At 40.0% G+C, this 18,423-nt stretch overlaps 2 protein-coding genes across 3 annotated transcripts in view; both read right to left on the bottom strand.

Moving 5' to 3' along the window:
* Nucleotides 1-100: 100 nt before the first annotated feature.
* On the bottom strand, nt 101-2,331 carry LOC130429036 (odorant receptor 131-2-like). Its single transcript, XM_056757389.1, has one exon. The coding sequence runs from the start codon at nt 2,054-2,056 to the stop codon at nt 1,097-1,099; it is 960 nt and encodes a 319-aa protein (XP_056613367.1). The 5' UTR covers nt 2,057-2,331; the 3' UTR covers nt 101-1,096.
* A 7,042-nt stretch (nt 2,332-9,373) lies between these two features.
* Nucleotides 9,374-18,423, bottom strand: part of zbtb16b (zinc finger and BTB domain containing 16b) — a 47,082-nt gene continuing 38,032 nt past the window's right edge. For both annotated transcript variants that reach the window (XM_056756239.1, XM_056756238.1), the window contains exons 6-7: nt 13,679-13,846; nt 9,374-12,954 (exon numbers count right to left, since the gene is read on the bottom strand). In XM_056756239.1, the coding sequence (XP_056612217.1) occupies nt 12,725-12,954; nt 13,679-13,846 (398 nt within the window). In that variant the 3' untranslated portion in view covers nt 9,374-12,724. The remainder of the gene's footprint in view (nt 12,955-13,678; nt 13,847-18,423) is intronic.

Genomic DNA, 18,423 nt, shown 5'->3' on the forward strand with positions numbered 1-18,423 from the left:
TAGGGGAACACTATTAAACAAACAAGTTTTCTTTACTTAATTTTAGACTTTTTTTTGTTTTCACAGTTTTCTTTTATGGTGGCAATTATGAATAGATTAACAACCAAACAAATTAGTTTATCCTGACACCTATAGACATGCATGAAGAATCATGGATATAAATTCACATGCATACAAATGTTGATCAAGGTTGTTACTACAATACCCCACAGAATTTCTTCAAATTTCAACTTTCAAACTATCATGTGCACATTATTGTCAGGGAAGTATTTATGCTACATGTATTTCAAATACGTAATGTATTTCAAATATAAAATCGATTGTGTAATTTGTATTTGACAGGGTTAAAGAAAATGACTTCATATTTTGCATCAACATTCCTTTTAGTTTTATTACTGTACTTAAATTTAATACAAGTCTATATAGTGACATTATAAAAATGCGCCCTCTGATTGGTGCCTACTCAGTAGTTTGCACCAGACCTGTTGAGATTAGAACAGAAAATGTATCTATATGGAAGAAGGTGGTCAAGGTATGAAACGTTAAGGCTGCCAGCTTTGCACAAATTGTTTTTCAATGTAAATGATGACAGAATTTTCACTTTAACATTGATATTTTCATTTTGTTCAGTATAATTCATCAATGTGAAGTTTATTTATCTGTAAAATAATGAAAAGTAGCTTTTATGTCTCCAGCAGACAGAGAGACATTACAATTGTAATTTTACATCTTTACATCAAATGTCTTTACATCTCAATAAACTATTACATTGACTTGAGTTTCCTCAATGAAATTCACACTCAATTACATAGTCAATATAACTCTACTAGTGATTTTAATACATACACCAAAATATTAAACTATATTAAAATGGAAAAAAACTACATTGAATAAGTTACATAGATTTTTTTAAAAGAAAACCACAAATACACAATACGTATTTGTAATTTAAAGGATAATATATACTGTAAATGTACAAAATGTAACTGTTTTGAAGCGACGTACAACAAATGTTTATAATATGACACGATGTGTTCAACATTAATATGTTTATATTGCAGTAACAATATGTCAACTCTTTCTTGTTTGCAGAAATCTACATCTCTAGAGGGATTGTCTTTATATGTCCGATTTTATTATTTTTATCACCCAAAGAAATGCCACAAAATGCATAATGTTTCAGAGCCTGACAGAACTTTTTGTCTCTTAATCCATAAATTAATGGACTCAGACATCGAGGTGAGATCATAAACAGAACGAAATTTGAGTATTTTACATTCAGAAACACCACAACATCTACATTCCAGAGAGGCATTTCTATATAAGGCATTAAAAGCTGCAGCATACAAAGAAAAAGCTGAATGCCGTGGAGAATTACGGTTTTGAGACTCTTTTTAGTTGAGCTCTTTTTATCGGAGGAGGCCGAACGAGCTGCAAGCATAATCTTAATGTATGTGGAAACAACAAGACCAAATAAAATGATGAATAATATTTGTAGACTCGCGGCCCTCGTGTCTGCCAGCCATTTTACTCGTAACATCACCTCCAGACTGCACACAACATATACACCCAGACCAAAAGGGGAGGCATAAACAAGAAACACAGTTAGAACGAACAGTGGTATTACAAAACTGACAGTCCATATGACAAGAAGACCAATAAATGTGTTCTTGGGTGTAGAAATGCTGGAGTGTCTTAGAGGCATACAAATAGCCACATAACGCTCCAAACACATCGCTGCAAGAGTCACAGGAGTACAAATACTTAGTAAAGACATAAGTGTACAGAAGATACAACAAGGAAGTATGTGAACAGGATATTGATGAAAACTCCCCACCATGGTTAAATCAGTTAACAGCATATTAGTAGAGTCAACAAAAAGTGTCTGAGCAAACAGAATGTAACGCGTCTCAACCCAGAAGACTTCTTTCTTCAGGAAGGTGAAGATCATCAGTCCATTCACATACAGAAGTATTCCAACCAGAACCTGCACAATCAATAGCTTGACATTATACGAAACAGTGTTGCTAAAAGTGTTCTCTGTTAAGTTTGACATGATGGTACAATTAGCCCAGGAGCGATGTTGTCCACTGGGAAGAGGTGATGTGCAAAAAACCTCCAAGCTACCTGTGCTGTGTTTTATAGAGATTTTGCAGGGAGGACCTTATTTTTTTCCCTGTCAGCTCATATAGAATCATTGATATAATCACAAAGCTGATTGCATCATTGTGATGTATACATTTCAGCTCCACACAAGAATATTTAAAGTGATATTTCACCCCAAAATGAAAATAATGTCATCACTTACTCACTTTCTTTTAATTTCACATCTCTATGACTTTCTTTGGCAGAACACAAAATATATTTTGAAAAATGTTGGTAACCTAACAATCCCGAAATTGTTTGGTTACCAACATCCTTCAAAATATCTTCTTTTGTGTTCTGCAGAAGAAAGTCAGGTTTGAAATGAACAAATTAAATTTTTGGGTGAACTATCCCTTTAAAGATTTTGGGTTGAATATCATATTAACTTTAATCAACGTCAGAAAAGTTTTATATTTCATTAATATAATAGTCATACAAAAGTAATAAAAAGTTATTAAGCACATCCATAAATGTTCAGTATTCAAATCTGTTTTATAACCCTACCCTGATTCACTATGGTAAGATTTGTAAGAATGCTAGGCTGTTGGGTCAGATTTTGTGGACTTTGTCAGTTTTACATTAACACACAATATGAGTATGTAAAGTATGTAAATATCCTGCAATGTTATGTTTCAAAGGAAGATGACAATGGAGAGGCAAACATTACAGATTGCTGCTTTAACAAAACAATTTAGCTTCATCTTTATAACCATATCATGTGTAGTCCGTTTGTTAAGTCTGACATCACCTATGCTTCAGAGTCCGACCGCTCTATTAGATAACATATAACAAATAACAAAAAAATTGAATATGCAAAGTCATGGCGTGATGTAAAAATTACAGTAAACCCCCAATCCTTACCTTTATCTCCATAACAAAATTACAGACCCTGTTTGGCTCTTGTCAAATATATTTTTTTCACAGAAAGTCTTTTTTCTTTCTCCCCATTGTTACTTGTGTGACTCTTTGCATTTGAACTCTGCATCTGACTCCTGAGTGTCCACCACCCTGACATTATTCAGTTCAATACAGTTTTATTTATTTGGGGCTTTATACAATGTTGCATTGTTTTAAAGCAGCTTTATAAGGAAGAAAGAAAAACAGAAAGGAGTAGAATACATATTGGAAGAGTAAGACCATTCTAATAGCAATGTTCATGAAATTTATGCTAATCTAATATCAGCAAGCTCTCGGTGAGCAACCCAACATGGCACAGTGGCGAGGAACAGAGACTCCTGTGACAAACACTTCAATGATAAATAAATGGAGAAAATAGTTTTTACGAAACGTACCCGGTTACTAATGTAACCTCGTTTCCCTTCAGATGCGGGAACAAGTACTGCATAGCAAGACGCTATGGGAAAACTTCGATGGCCGGAAGGTCCACACTGTAGAATCTGGTAAGTGTGAAAGGCGAAGTCCAGCAGGCCGCCGCACAAATATCCGCAATGGAGACTCCGCTAGACCATCCCCAGGAAGAGGCGACACCTCTAGTAGAATGGGCCCTAACTCCCATGGGGCATTGACGTCGATAGCCTTAACTATCCATTTAAATAGTCTAATTTTCGTGACCGGGACCCTCTGGTGCGGTAACCGAAGCAGACAAAAAGCTGTTCCGACCGCCTGAAGAGAAGGTACGTTCAATCTAAATTTTTAGCTCTTTGACTGGAAAGAGCAGATTCAGCTCCGGGTCCTGCTCAGAGGAGGGGAGCGCAGAAAGTGTCACTACCTGTGCTCTAAACGGAGTATAGAGCACCTTAGATAAGTAACCATGTCTTGGTTTGAGGACTTGGAGAGAGAGCCTACAGATCGCCCACACGTTTTACCGATGCTAATGCTAGAAGCAGAGCTGTTTTAAGCATTAGGTGACAGAGGTCCACTGACTGCAGAGGCTCGACGGAAGAACCCTTCAGAGCTCTCAACACCGTGGGTAGATATGGGAATGGTGAGGGGGCGAGGAGGGCGTAGCCGCCTGGAACCCTTTAAGAAACGAATGATCAAGTCGTTCCCACTCCTTGACTCGCTATGGGGGCATGGGAAGCTGCGATTGCTGCCACATAAACCTTGAGTGTGGAAGGGGAGCGGCCCTTATCCAACAGCTCTTGCAGTAGGGACAGAATTAGTGATATATCACAGGATTCTGGGTCTGCGCCGCGAGTTGTACATCAGGCGATAAAAGACAGACCACTTAAAGGTATATAGTCGTATTGTAGACGGAGCTCTAGCCTTTGATATCGTGTTCATGACACTCTCGGGGAGGACCGTAGGCTCCCATCGAGAGGCCAAAGGTGCAGAGCCGACAGCTCTGGCTGGAGGTGCCAAATAGTGTTGCATGCCTGAGAGAGGAGGTCCCGTCTCAGGGGAATAGAACAAGGGGCTGCTACGAGCAGCTGAGACAGTTCCGCAACCCAAGGCTGGTTCTTCCAGAGTGGGGCGACGAACAGCACTGAGTGCGCCTGTTCTATGATTCTCCTGATCGTCTGTGGTATAAGAGCGATCGGGGGGAGGGATAGAGGAGTCGTTGGGCCAGTTGTGGGCCAAGGCGTCCCTGTCCTTCAAAAAATAAGTTGCAAAAAGGTTGACTTCTGCCTTGCCGAAGACTTCACAGATTTTCTGAACCTACCTGGGGTGGAACGTTTATTCCTCTGAATGGACGTTGCTCTGAGATAGCATATCTGCTCCCTGGTTCAGTCTGCCCGGCACGTGAGTTGCCCTCAGTGAGCGCAGATTGCATTGGGCCCATTCCAAGGGGTACAAGGGTAAAAAGGCCTCTTGATGAGAGGCCTCCCTCGTGATTTATGTAGGACACCACTGTCATGCTGTCCGATCGGACTAAGACGTGGCGGTCCCGTAAAACCGGCAGGAAGTAGCGAAGGGCCAGCCATACTGCCTGCATTTCCAGGTAGTTGATGTGCAGTCCCTTTTCCTGAATCGACCAGACGTCTGTTGTGATCACCTTTCGTCTGCATGTGGTGACCAGGGCTCAAAACCAAAGAGGATTTCCTTCCATGGGTCTAGAGCGGTTACACAGACTTGATCCACCGAGACGCGTAGGCGTCCGAGACGCCAAGGGTGTGGCGGAACTCTAGGTTTCAGCCAGTACTGCAGCAGGCACATTCGAAGAACGCAGTACTTGAGATGCAGAGGCCATGAGACCAAGCATCTTCTGAAACGCCTTAAGGGGGCATGACGCTCCCGGTATAAAAGAGGCCCCAAGCTGCCGAATAGCCAGGGCATGGTGTGGCGCAATTCTGGCCATCATACAGCTCAAATCGAAGACTGCCCCCAGGTACGATATTCCTTGGCTGGGGGACAGAGTGCTCTTGGCAAGGTTGATCCTGAGCCCCAGGCATTCTAGAAGGCTGAGGAGGAGGGACCTGTGGGACTTTAGCTCGTCCTCTTACTGTGCTAAAACAAGCCATTCGTCAAGGTAGTTCAGAATGTGGATTCCTATCTGCCTGAGAGGGGATAAAGCCGCGTCCATACACTTCGTGAAAGTGCGAGGAGCTAGAGACAGACCGAATGGAAGGACCATGTATTGGTATGCAACACCTTCATATGCGAATCTCAAGAATCGTCTGTGATGTGGAGCTATCATGGATGAAGAAGTATGCGTCTTTCAGATCCAGGGAGAAGAGCCAGTCCACTGGGCATATTTGTGAGAGGATCTGTTTCGGTGTAAATCATTCTGAAGCGCCGTTTCATAAGGGCGTGGTTCAGATGTCGGAGATTGAGGATGGGGCGGAGCCCACCATCCTTTTTGTGTACGAGGAGGTAGAGGCTGTAGAAGCCTGACTCGCTTTGTACGTACGAATGGCCGTGCAGTATTCACTGCATTATTGTAAAGCTTCAGTCATCTGAGAAAAAGGAGTTTGCCCATAGCGTCCTGCTACGCAGTACGAGTTAAGTATCAATAAGGAACCAGACTCAGCTGGGAGGGCCAGTTCTCCTCTGATCTTAAATAGATGCAGTCAGTTACTTTTGATTCACTCAGCAAAAGTTTTTGTTTCATTTTTTTTCAAAAGTCTAATCTTGAGGAGTCTGTTTTGTTGTTTAACTTGAATTGTGTGGACACATAATAAAGTCAATAGGTATCGCTGTTGTTTGGTTAACAACATTCTTCAAAACATCTTTTGTATTCTGCAAAAGAAAGAATTGCATGCATGTTTGAAATGAGAAGCGGGTGAGTAAATGACAGAATTTTCATTTTTGGGTAATCCCTTTAATCTATTGTGTAGCTTTCCTGTAGCTCAGTGGTAAGAGCATTGTGTTAACAATGCAAGGTCGTGGGTTCGATACCAGGGGATTGCACGAACTTAGAAAACAAAATGTATAGGAAAAATGTATTTGGATAAAAGCGTCTGCCAAATGCGTAAATGTATATTACTCATCGGTTAACGGTGTGTCTAAAGAGTGATGTTGTTGCAGGATATATTTTTATGAGACTTTTAATGAAATACCATGTTTTATATAGTTTAACTACACTAAGCCCAAAGCTTAGAGCACAATGCATAGATGTTTAAAAATGTTGTCCTGAAAAGCTCAGAAACACTGTTATTTTCAGAAACAGTAACAATTGAAAGTGAGGACAGGTCTTTGTCTTTGTGTCCTTTTCAAATGGATTCATAAATATGATGAGATGCTTATAGTTTGTGTAGTTTGATTTACACTTGTTTGCACACAATTGTTTAATACTATGTAGTCATATTTGAACAAGATTTGATATTTGGCCTTTTATCAAAGATCAAGCAAACTCTTCTGTAACAAAAAGCAGGTCATACTCTACTGTTTTTTGAGGTTTATCATCAATGTTTTCAGACTGGTTTCATGGTAAACATTAACACACATAGGTCTCATTAGAGCAAGCCATTAAAACATCATTTGTTCATTCTTCCTCCTTTTAACAGAGTGACAGCTAGATAATGCTCAAGTCAGACTGCTTGTGTTTTCTAAACAAGCACACTTCTTACCAATTAAAAAGCTAAATAGAGAGTCTGCTTTAATAATTAATGACAACATTACTTACATCATCCAACATAACAAGCCACCAAGGCCATTCCACGTGTAAACAACTTCATCCCATGTGATTCACATAAACGTGGGTAAAAGTAGATTGACATGAAGAGAATGGAAAATGCTGTGTTCATATTATCAATTCTTACAGTACTTCAACACGCAATTTCTTTTAATCTGACTCTGATAAATTGCTATTAAACATCAATTGTTCCCTAGAGGTTTGCGATATACCATGAAGGTTTACTTTTTCTGAACTTAATGTGTTATACACTGCTTGCACCACCATTGGTTTTCATTGCTGCATTCATTTGTCATGGTATTGCTCCACAACCTTATGCAACATCACAACATTTATTTCAATCCACCGTTGTGTTTATTTAGGATGGAAGAATTTAAGTTTTCTCCAACATTTCCCAGTGATTTTTAGTGTGGTTAAGAACAAACAGTGAACACTATTGTTGCATCACTTCGTGTACTCTTCTGAGCCTGCACACATCCATAACTTTAGAAAAGGGCTAATCTGGCATCATCAGACCATGTGTGACCTTTTTCCATTGCTCCACATTCCAATCTTGTTCTTTTAATACATTTTCAGATAGTTTTACTAACAAGTGGTTTTCTTGTGGCCACACAGCTTTAAATTCAAAATCCTTTAAGTCTTTGTCTATTTGTCAGTATGGAAATGTGCTCACTATTAATATTTCACATGACTGCGAGTTCTTCACTTAATAGTTTATGAGTTGACCTGAGGGCAATTCCATGCACATGTCAACCTAACACCATGTCTACACTGGACGAGACAAGCCACAAATAAAAAAAAAATATATAATGGGTTCTAATGTGTTGCTTATGTCGTTTCTCACCATCGCGCCCGTCGCGTCCGGTATAGACACGGGGTTAGGAAGAAAATGTTTTACCATACTGATAGGTCAGATGTCAATATTTGGTTTAAATACCAATGTTTAGATAAAAGCGTCTGCTAAATGACTAAATGTTAACTATCTCTTAAAAATGTTCAAGCTTTTTTGGTTTTTAAATCATTGGTTTCTGAAGTCAGGTAAGTGATTCACATCAATAATGGTTCATATTCTTAAAAATTGGGCAGATGAAAATTTAAAACATAGTTACTATTTTATGTTCTTTAAAGAGTCATTCCTTCTGATTTGTTGGGTATTATTGATCTGGTTTGCACATTTTAATTCACAGAAATCCTGGAAAGTATGTTGTCTCTCAAACACATATATCCTTTTTGTCATATCCATAGCGGATTCATTTTTTCCTCTTTTAAAATAGAAAACTCATCCATATAGGCTGATATTTTTCTGGTTTCTGGACTCTATCATTAGGGTTTAAGTAGAATATAGACAGATGATTCAATACATAATATATTATAATAATAAATAGATTCTCTGATATTTTCAAGTTTTGACAGATAATGTCACATCCATAACGCTGGAATTGCCCCTCGAAAAATACATTTACTCATTTATCAGACGCTTTTATCTAAAGCGACTTACAGAGAGTTCAGGGAGCAATAAGCGATATGTCATACAGAAGCAATAACACAACAGGTGTTAATACAAAGTTACTAGTTTCAACAAAAGCTAGACCACTACCTGTCGAGAGAAAGAGGGTTGGTTTATATATACTGTATATACATATATATATATTTATATTAGTGATCTCACAGCACAGTATATTTAATTAATATGTTAGATTTCCTTAGTTGTTTAATGTGCTTGATGTAGGTATTCATTTTCAGCAAATTTTTCACAATCATTTACATTACTAGCTTATACCAGCTTTTAACTTGTAATATCAGAAATGTTGCAATGCAACACATCACATTCTGCAATGCACCCAGAAAAATGTATTGATTTACATTGACTTTATTCATCTTACAAGTTATGATATTTTTTAAATGAAGTTATCGCGATTAGATTATGCTGTGCATTATTATGGATTGCTGTTTTCAAGAAAGTAAAGGCAATGATGTGAATTCTTTCAATAATCCAGATTTAACCAATCCAGTATAGATGAGCAAAATTTGTTAATGTTTCAGTAACTTCAGTTGCCACTAGAGGGCCCAGTCACCCAATATATAAAGAAATCTGTATCTTCACTTCTACTTTATATTCCAGATATCGAGGAAAACCTGTACATTTCTCACACAGATAATGACCGGTGGTGAAAAAATACCAGCGTTTACGTCTTTACATTTCTTCTGCAAGTTTATTTTAGAACACTGACGTATACAGAGATGTGTCTGAACCCACAGAGAGAAGAGAAAGAAATCTACACCTCTATTTGCAGCATCAAAATCACCACACAGTGCTTCAAACATCATCTCTATGCTGAAATAAAGAACAGAAACCCTACAAGGCTATTATACAAAATCTATACACAAAACAAAGTAACAATAATCGGGCACCTTTGAAAAGTTACACAAAGAACTGGTGCTGAGGTAGACAATAAAAAAAAGTAAAATACAATGAATGCAAAACCACTTCGACACCCAGAACACGGCCTTGTTACAGAAACAAGGCAGACAGAGCGGAAATGGCCGTTTGGTCCCTCGTGGATCCTCAGTCCATGTATTACAATGGCACAGATATGAGAGCGGCATTGGCTACGTCCCGTCTAAAAGCAAAATAAAACAGTGATATACATGGCAGGGATGCCACAATTTTACTTAATGCAAGTCTTAATGCAACGCAATAGTGTACCTGTAGATTTATTGCTTGTGACAAACAAAAAAACATAATGCTGTTTATCATGTCTGCAGCGTTTTAAAACGAATTAAGGGGTTTAAACGAAGCACAACATTTCTATGAGCATAAAGTATGCAATTTTACTCTTTACGTGATATTTATGCTGTAATGTACAGTAAGTAAAGTTGAAGGCATCCCCGACTGCAATGCTCATATCAAGGTGACTTGCATAAAGACACAAATACAAACAGAAGATGTAGCAATTCATTTACACGGCGTCTGTAAGAGCACCTATTAGTTTCGCTGCTGACAGGTGCGTTTATTTAACACTGAATAAGTCGACCACATTGACTCACATTGCACACACGAGAACCAGCATACAGATCTCACAGGTGACTCTAATCTTACAGTGAGTTGTGCACACGATACAAAGACACAGATACATCTTTTGCGGTTGTACGAGTTTGTTGTGCTCCACGTTGCTGAACTGGCGCAGAACTACAGCTGTTGGCATTAGTTCACTCAATAAACACTCAAAAACATGGAATTATCATCATTTTCATCATCAATTATGACACCCAGCAGCAATGACTACAATATGTTCTTACAAACATCTACTACTTGTATATGTTTAACATCGTAAAATAAGCACAAGAGAAACGATTTTCCACTCAAATCAACGAACAAGCACGATGCAAAAGATACTGTAAAAATATCTGCTCACTCCAACAAACAACGTAACAGGGGTGACACACAACCCCATACAAAAATACAACATATTCCCTTATCAAAGTGCCACGTTTGGCTCTTGTCCGAGAGATTTATTTTCACAGAAAATCACTTTTTTTGTTTGTTTTCTTTCTCGCCATTCTTCCCCAATGTAACTGCACGCATCGGTACTGCATTGATTCAACAATTTTCACATGAAAAGATCCATTCACATTGTTTCAAGTTTATCCCCCTCAAGTATCTAATAACTAAGCATTTTCTCAATACTATTCTAAACTCGTCCATAGTTTCACTGCGTTTGGTGTGTTAGGAGTGTAAATATAATGACGGACAAACCGAGATTTCTGCGAAAATGAGAGTGGATAGAAATAAAAATGCTAGTTACAAGCAAACCAAAAGTGTGCTTTTGTTTTAGTGCAAAACCGAGAGCAGTGTAGAGGTATCCCTGAAACAAACAGCCGAGAAGGCAGACGTGCACACTAGTGCAAGAGTTTCAGACTAGTACTAAGATTCAATAACACCACCAGATATTCCTATTCTGATGAAATCCTTTCGGAATAATTCCTGCTCTCAAAGGGACAGTTCACCCAAAAATGAAAATTCGGTCATCATTTGCGCACCCTCGAGTTGGTCCAAATCTGTATGAATTTCTTTGTTCTGGTTAACAGAGAGAAAGATATCGGACAGTTCTTGGCCACCATAGACTTCCATAGTAGGAAAAGTTGCTTTATAAAACTCTTTGTTCTGCTGAACACAAAAGAAGATATTTTAAAGCATGTCGGAAAGCAAACAGTTCTGGGGCGCTTTGGACTACCATTGTTATTTTTCTTACTATTGGAGTCAACAGTGGCCAAGATATGTCATACTTCCAAATATCTCTCTATGTGTTCATCAGAAAAAAAGACATTTATTCAGATTTGACTCGAGGGTGAGTAAATGAAGACTTTCGATTCTTGGGTGAACTGTCCATTTTAACACAGCTCAGCAGCAAACAAAGGAAAGTGAGACAAGTACAAAAATAATCTAGCATGCGAGGTGCCAAATACAGGCAATTCAAGTAAAATGTTTAAACATATAGATGACAAAGATCAACGAAAGTTGCAAGATGACAGCAGAAACATATACCTAATCTAAATTTCAAACCGAAAAAAAATGATCTCTCTTTAATTCATAAACTGCTTTCTGAGAATAAGAAATGAATATCACATTAACAGTTCATTAGATGCAAATCATATTTCTTATATTCTTATGAAATATAACTATGAAAGTCTGTAATATTGCAACTGTGATTTTGTAATATGAGCTTTTAAATGAAATCCAATGACGACAGGATTTTCTGGTGTGATCTCAATCCCAAGGACTCGGCACTCAAAATTTGTCTACATGATGCGTTACTTAAACAACAACAAAAAGGGCTTCCAAAAATCTGAAAGTGCACAGTGTTATTTAAGGTTGAATACATGTCCCTGAACATTCACTATAGTTGCTTGGCATCACAATTTGGATGTACCTCTGAGGAAAGCTGAAGAAAATGACTAATGGGTCCAATGTTTGTTCGCTCTGATGCCTGTATTTACATAGAACGTCATGAAAATTGTGCAGCAGAATGCCGAATAATAAATTTAAGAGAGCGTTTAACAAAAAAAGGCCATCTTTTCAGTCACTAATGTGCTCATTTCTTCAATTTGAGCTTTGGTCCACGAACTTTTTTGTCTCAATATGATTCTTAAAAATCAATGGCCGACAGGGTTTGTTAATAGAGCAGAAGTGCGCTATTGTGGGAATCATAAAGGGAATAAAACACAGTAGTACTTTGAATTCAACAGGCTGGAATGCAGCAAAAAAGATTCGAAGGGATCTCATTTAGTGAAACTCTTCCTAAGAAATTCACATCTCTTTATCACGCCAACAAACTTATCACAGTTCCATTCATATACATTTGTGAGTGCAGTTACATCCCTAAAAATGTGCATTTAAATGCAAACACGGACGAAATATCTGAAAATCCACATCATATTTTCATCACTCCGACCACGCCCCCTCTTTGGCCTGGCCCAAACCTTCAAATGAATTGTCCCTGGGCACCTCATGCCACATCCCGCCCCTCTTTCCAACAGCACACCTCACACGTAGCACAGGTACAGATAGGTCTTCTCTATCCTCCAGTCGGGCGGGACGTCTTCGGGCTTATGACCCTTTATGTGCTTCTGCATGGATGAGAGGCTGGGGCAGTACTCCTGGCAGATGGTGCACTGGTAGGGAGACGCGCCGTTGTGTGTGCGCAGGTGCTTGATCATAGCCGAGTAGTCTCGGGAGCGCTGGTGGCACAGCTTGCACTCAAACGGCTTCTCACCTGTGAGGGAAAACGACAAAATGTCTCAAACGACTATAATGGGACGGACACCACTGTGCTGATAAAAGTCACTGCAACACATTGTATTCTTATTGTTTTATTATATTTAATATGAAAACTAGGGTGGACTTTCTCATTAGATCACGCTTGTATTACTGACAGTGGAGTTAAGTCGCCACCTGCTGTTCAACTTAGAAACGACTGATGTGTGAAGCTGTGGGCAGGCAGACTGCCACTGAGCAGAGCAAACTAAGTATTGATCTCTCATTGACAGCGAGTGTAAATGTCAGTGATTCTCCGGCTGCTCGTGTGAAGGAGCAGTGGCCTTTCACTTGAGAGATTCTGCTCTTGTTATCTTCACCTGTCTGCTATGGTGGCCGCAGCCCTTCTTGACACAAAGACAGCAATTATTTGACAGGCCTTCTGATAGGTTTGGCTTTAACAGCTGCCTTATTGAGGGCCAGAAAGCAGCGATCAGGCAGTAATTCCAGTTCAGCTGAAAGATTTAATATGCCACCGAGACAAGACCTAACCAGGCATTGAATGCAGCATGTGCCTGAAAATGTCACATTTTCAAGTGTAACACATGACATTTATAAATAGTTGTTAATACAAAGCATCATTTTTGCTAAACTTGGAAATTTGTGTTATCCTGATCTGACTTGCTTTACATCTAAAAGGTTACAGCCCACCTTCTAATGTCTCGAAGGATGATGTGACTGACCTGTGTGGACGCGGTAGTGCGTCTCCAGCTGGTGCTTGAGGCTGAACCTCTTGCCGCATCCGTTACATTCATAAGGCTTCTCTCCGGTGTGGATGCGCTTGTGGCCCTTCAGCGTGCTGTCGTCACGGAAACAGCATCCGCAGAACTCACACTCGAACGGGTGGTCACCTGTCATACAGAGGTCATGCTTAATACACAATATTAAAATCTTTTTTTGATCATATATTGAACGATAGTTTTTTTCTTTTTACAAATGTGACCCTGGACAACAAAACCAGTCTTATGGGTCATTTTTTCGAAATTGAGATTTTTACATAATATGAAAGATGAATAAATATGAAAAAAATGAGTTGTTAAAATAGGACAATATCTGGTTGAGATACAAAAGTTTAAAACTCGGTAATCTGAGAGTGGAAAAAAATTGTTTTTGAACTTGTTTATCAGGGGCACTATGTCAAGACAGCCACTCACAAAAATGCAGTTTTTATATATTTAAGGTAGTAAATTTACAAACTGCACAGATGCTGCTTAAGACTACTTAAGTTTTGTGATCCAGTGTCACAAATATGTAAAATAAACCAGCAGCGTTTGGAACCCTGAGGTGACTGGAAAAAGAGAATAGTAGCTCACATATTTTTTTGTCATTTACATGTTTTTTTAGATGTTTTACACCGGTTTAAGTTGGCATTTGCCCACTGGTTATGGTTAGCAGACCACTCCGGTCAAACACTTTGCTTAGTTTCTCAGAGGAAAATGTTATTGCTCAGATGCGGCTCATTCATAGCTCAGGAGATTTGATGGATTTTCTCATTTGTGTTTCATTTACAAGTATCAACTTGATCTCAGATGTTTCAAAAGTGTCAATTTGCTCTTATCTCATTGACGTCTAATAGAAATAATAGAGATATTAAAAAATCTCATCTGTGATTTTTCTCTGGAACGGTCTGAATGGATTTTCCCGCAAAGAAGGCGATCCACAACAAGACAAACACGTCCATAGATATCACCAGTACGGTTTGTTTTCTTTCACATGTATCGATGCAGCACGTAAATAAAGACAGACAGAGAGTTACGCACAGATGAAAGAGAGTTATTAATATTGAGTAAACCTCACACGGTGCTGAAAGGGAATGATCTGGCACGTTTCTGTTTGTTGGCTTTTCTAATATCAATGATCAGGGAGAGCATCGTGATGATTTCAGATGGCGGCCGGCTGCTAATTGCTTTCCTGCTCTGCCTAACAGCCTCTCATATCATTTCCCGCGAGGGCAGCGCCATATAACGCTGGTGGTATTTAATGCATTTCAACGCGGGCGCCGGGGCTTTAAAGTCATCGGTGGTGACCTATGCTCTTCATTATCTCCCTGTCCAAGTGCCGGCCGTGCCCGGGAATAAATTGCATCTCTTGTTATGTTCTGTCATGCTCCGACATAAACCCTCCTCTTAAGAGACAATGCGAAAATTCCCCGAGCACGTTCTGTGAGCCAATCGCAGGCCGCCGTTCACATTCAAATACACTTCTGGCTCCGGCTGAGATGAATGGCTTTCTATCTGAGCCCAGAGAAAAAAGAAAGGAGGGAGGGACGCGATCCCTCGTGTGCAGATATAAGATGATAGATAGAGTAGCGGTCTTTATGCATCTGTATCAACTTATCCGATGCACCTTCTGAAAAGCCCTCCAGCCTGTCTGTCATTAAAGTTAATTGCCCAGAGGCGGGAAGCAGGCAGGCCAGACGCGCGACACCGCAGGCATGCTAATGTGCCCGAGCCGTCTGCTCCGTGCGCATTCCGAACACGTCACTCGCATCAGGTACGCGCCGCACGCTTTGGAGAAAAAATCCACAGGTATCAGCCTTCCCTCAAACTCAGTTTTGTATTGTTTCAACGATGATGAAGTTTAAAACTGCTGGAAAGATAGAGATTTCTTTTGTTACGATCACTTTAAAATAAAATATATTCACCCGTCAAACCTTAAAGACAACAAAAGTGAATCTACCCAAACATCTTTCATTGTATGTAAAAGGCACGAGAGGCTGAGCTATGAATGTAGTCACGGCTATAGGCTGTTGTCAGACGCATATTAATGTCATCACGTTTTGCGTTGCATCGATTCCGACCCTCCATAATAAATAAAAAGGGTTGAATTTTGCATACACACAATTAAATATTAAAAAAGCTTCACCCTGTCTGACAAAATCGCTTCAAAGCCAAGGCCAAAAACCTGAAGAGAACTGTCTGTGCCATAAGCAATGCTGTCTCTGTACTATCAAACACAGCTGTGAACATAGACAGCCGCCACTGTCTGCAAATGGCCTGGCAGTGAAATGGAGAGGGAACAAGAATGGCATATTAATGAGAAGCGGCTACATGTGCAGAATAAAGAGAGGAGCAAATGGAGACTCACGCAGCCCATTGTTGAATTGCACCACGCATTGTTTATCCGACGCAGGTCATGTGAAATATATAATCACGGATGTTATAGTTAGATGTTGGCGGGTTGACAGGCGTGTTGTTTATGAAGGGAAATAACATTTAAAGACATTGTTTATTCATTCGATTCATTTCATTTATTGGGATTTGTGAATGAATCAGGATAATTCATTTCATACCAGAATTGGTAAAACTATAACTAAACAGGTATTCAGCTATTGGATAACATGATTTATTAATCTAGATAAGAGACATCTAGAGAAAAGTAATCTGTTTTAATCTCAATCTGATGAAAACTCCTCCGTTCCTTTGTTGTTAAAACATTGCTATGGCAATTTAAGTAAAGGAAGGACAGATTTTGCGTGAGATTTTGTGTGAAATGTACTCAGACATAAGGATGTCCTTTTTAGAAGTTGCGTTGGAGAAACACGTGTAACCGGCGGTATGCGGTGAGATGGGGCGCATACTTAATGCCTTCAATGTCGATAAAAATAAAACAGCCTTCCTTCATTTCTTCCTTCCTTTTCCTTTCATTTCCATCTTATCAAAAATGTACATGTTGAGTCTAGACAATTGTCTCTGACAATCTTTTTAGTATTTCAGGTCAGAGTGAACGAGCTAGCAGGCGAAAAAAGAGAGAGAAAGTGAGGGAGAGCGGATGAAGTCCGTGTTTTGACCTCTGATTGCTTTTCAACATTTTCTAAATCATACATTTATTTTTATTGTGGAAGCCAAAAATGTATACATTTATTAAACACAACACATTGTCACACAACAAATATACGTCTGACCTACACATTGACCTAAAGACTGGCTACTACCAAATGTTTGGTAAGGCATGTTTATGTATGGATGTAAAATCATGCTTAATTCTTCCAATTGTTTGTCAGATGGTTTGCAGTTAATTGAATGCAACAATATTTTTATTTAAAATTTGGGAGAAATATTGTTAGTAGTTCACAGAATGAAAACATTTTTACCTAAACACACATATCTAAAAATAATTTTGAAATGGTCTCTTAGTTTTTTTCAGTGGATATTATATATCAGATCAGCATATTACATGACCATATGAAAATATCCATCCAAGTTCAAATTCTTTTGATTTTTACGAATAAAAATAAATTTTACCAAACGTTTTGAGATCGTCTTGGTTACGTATGTAACCTCAGTTCCCTGATGGAGGGAACGAGACGTTGTGTCGAGAACGACAGATGGGGTTCGCCCTTGAGAACCAATCAACTCTGACTACTATAGAAAAAGGCCAATGAAATTTGGCGAATGCAATTTGCATGCCGGGCTCCGCCCCCGGAAATCCGGTATAAAAGGAGGCCGGCGTGCAGCATTCACTTACCTTTGTTCTGAAGAGCCTGAGACCTCTCAAACTGCAGCAGAATACGATACGTGTTCGTGGCATAAGGGACACAACGTCTCGTTCCCTCCATCAGGGAACTGAGGTTACATACGTAACCAAGACGTTCCCTTTCTGTCGGTCTCTCGACGTTGTGTCGAGAACGACAGATGGGGTTGCCTATGGAAAACGCCACAACGCTGTATCGCGTCACAATCTCTAGCGAAGCGACGGTAACAAGCCTGGGCGTGTCATCTCGAAGCTTTCGTGAGACTGTAACCTTCCAGTGTGGTGGTCGGGGGGTTCCAGAGCTTTCTTGGAGAAAGATGGGTACAGCCCTGACCGGTAACTTTCACGGACGGGGCCTTAGCTCTCTATAGGCGAGAGGCCGTCCAGATCAGTTTACACCGGGTAAGCGCGACTCTTAATCAGAGAAGCGCTACAGAGGCCACCTCCTACCCGTGGGGAGGAATATGGTGGATATAGGTATGGTCTCGTCCTTGGAGGAGAACGCATGGAACGTGCGGACTGAGTAGTTAACCGCGAGGTGGAGGCCCACCTGGGGAAGCTCATGGGTTACCAGGAGTGGGAACCATTCTCATGAGGATACATCAGACGGAACAGCCCACGGAGGGGGTGTTACAGACGTCCGGTAGCACTAGGTCCGGTTAGAGCTATCTGTGATAGCTCACATGGTATCCCGGCCTAAGGGGGAAGGCTGCTCTGCCCAGCCAGCCCCCAGGGGGTGCTTGTTTGGTGATGGATGGAATGCCTATTCTTAACCAGTGTCTGGGTAAGAAGGGAGGCTGGTGAGGTACCAGTTTCTTAGCGATGTGTTCGGGTAAGAAGAAAAGGTAAATAGCACACTGACCCAACCTGTTAGAGGGTGGAAAGGTGCTTTCGCAGGCATACGCCCCCCCGGATGCCAGTCCTACATGTCGCCACGCAGGACGTGGGCTGACAC

The sequence above is a fragment of the Triplophysa dalaica genome, chromosome 9 (assembly GCF_015846415.1).
Source record: "Triplophysa dalaica isolate WHDGS20190420 chromosome 9, ASM1584641v1, whole genome shotgun sequence".
NCBI lineage: Eukaryota > Metazoa > Chordata > Actinopteri > Cypriniformes > Nemacheilidae > Triplophysa > Triplophysa dalaica.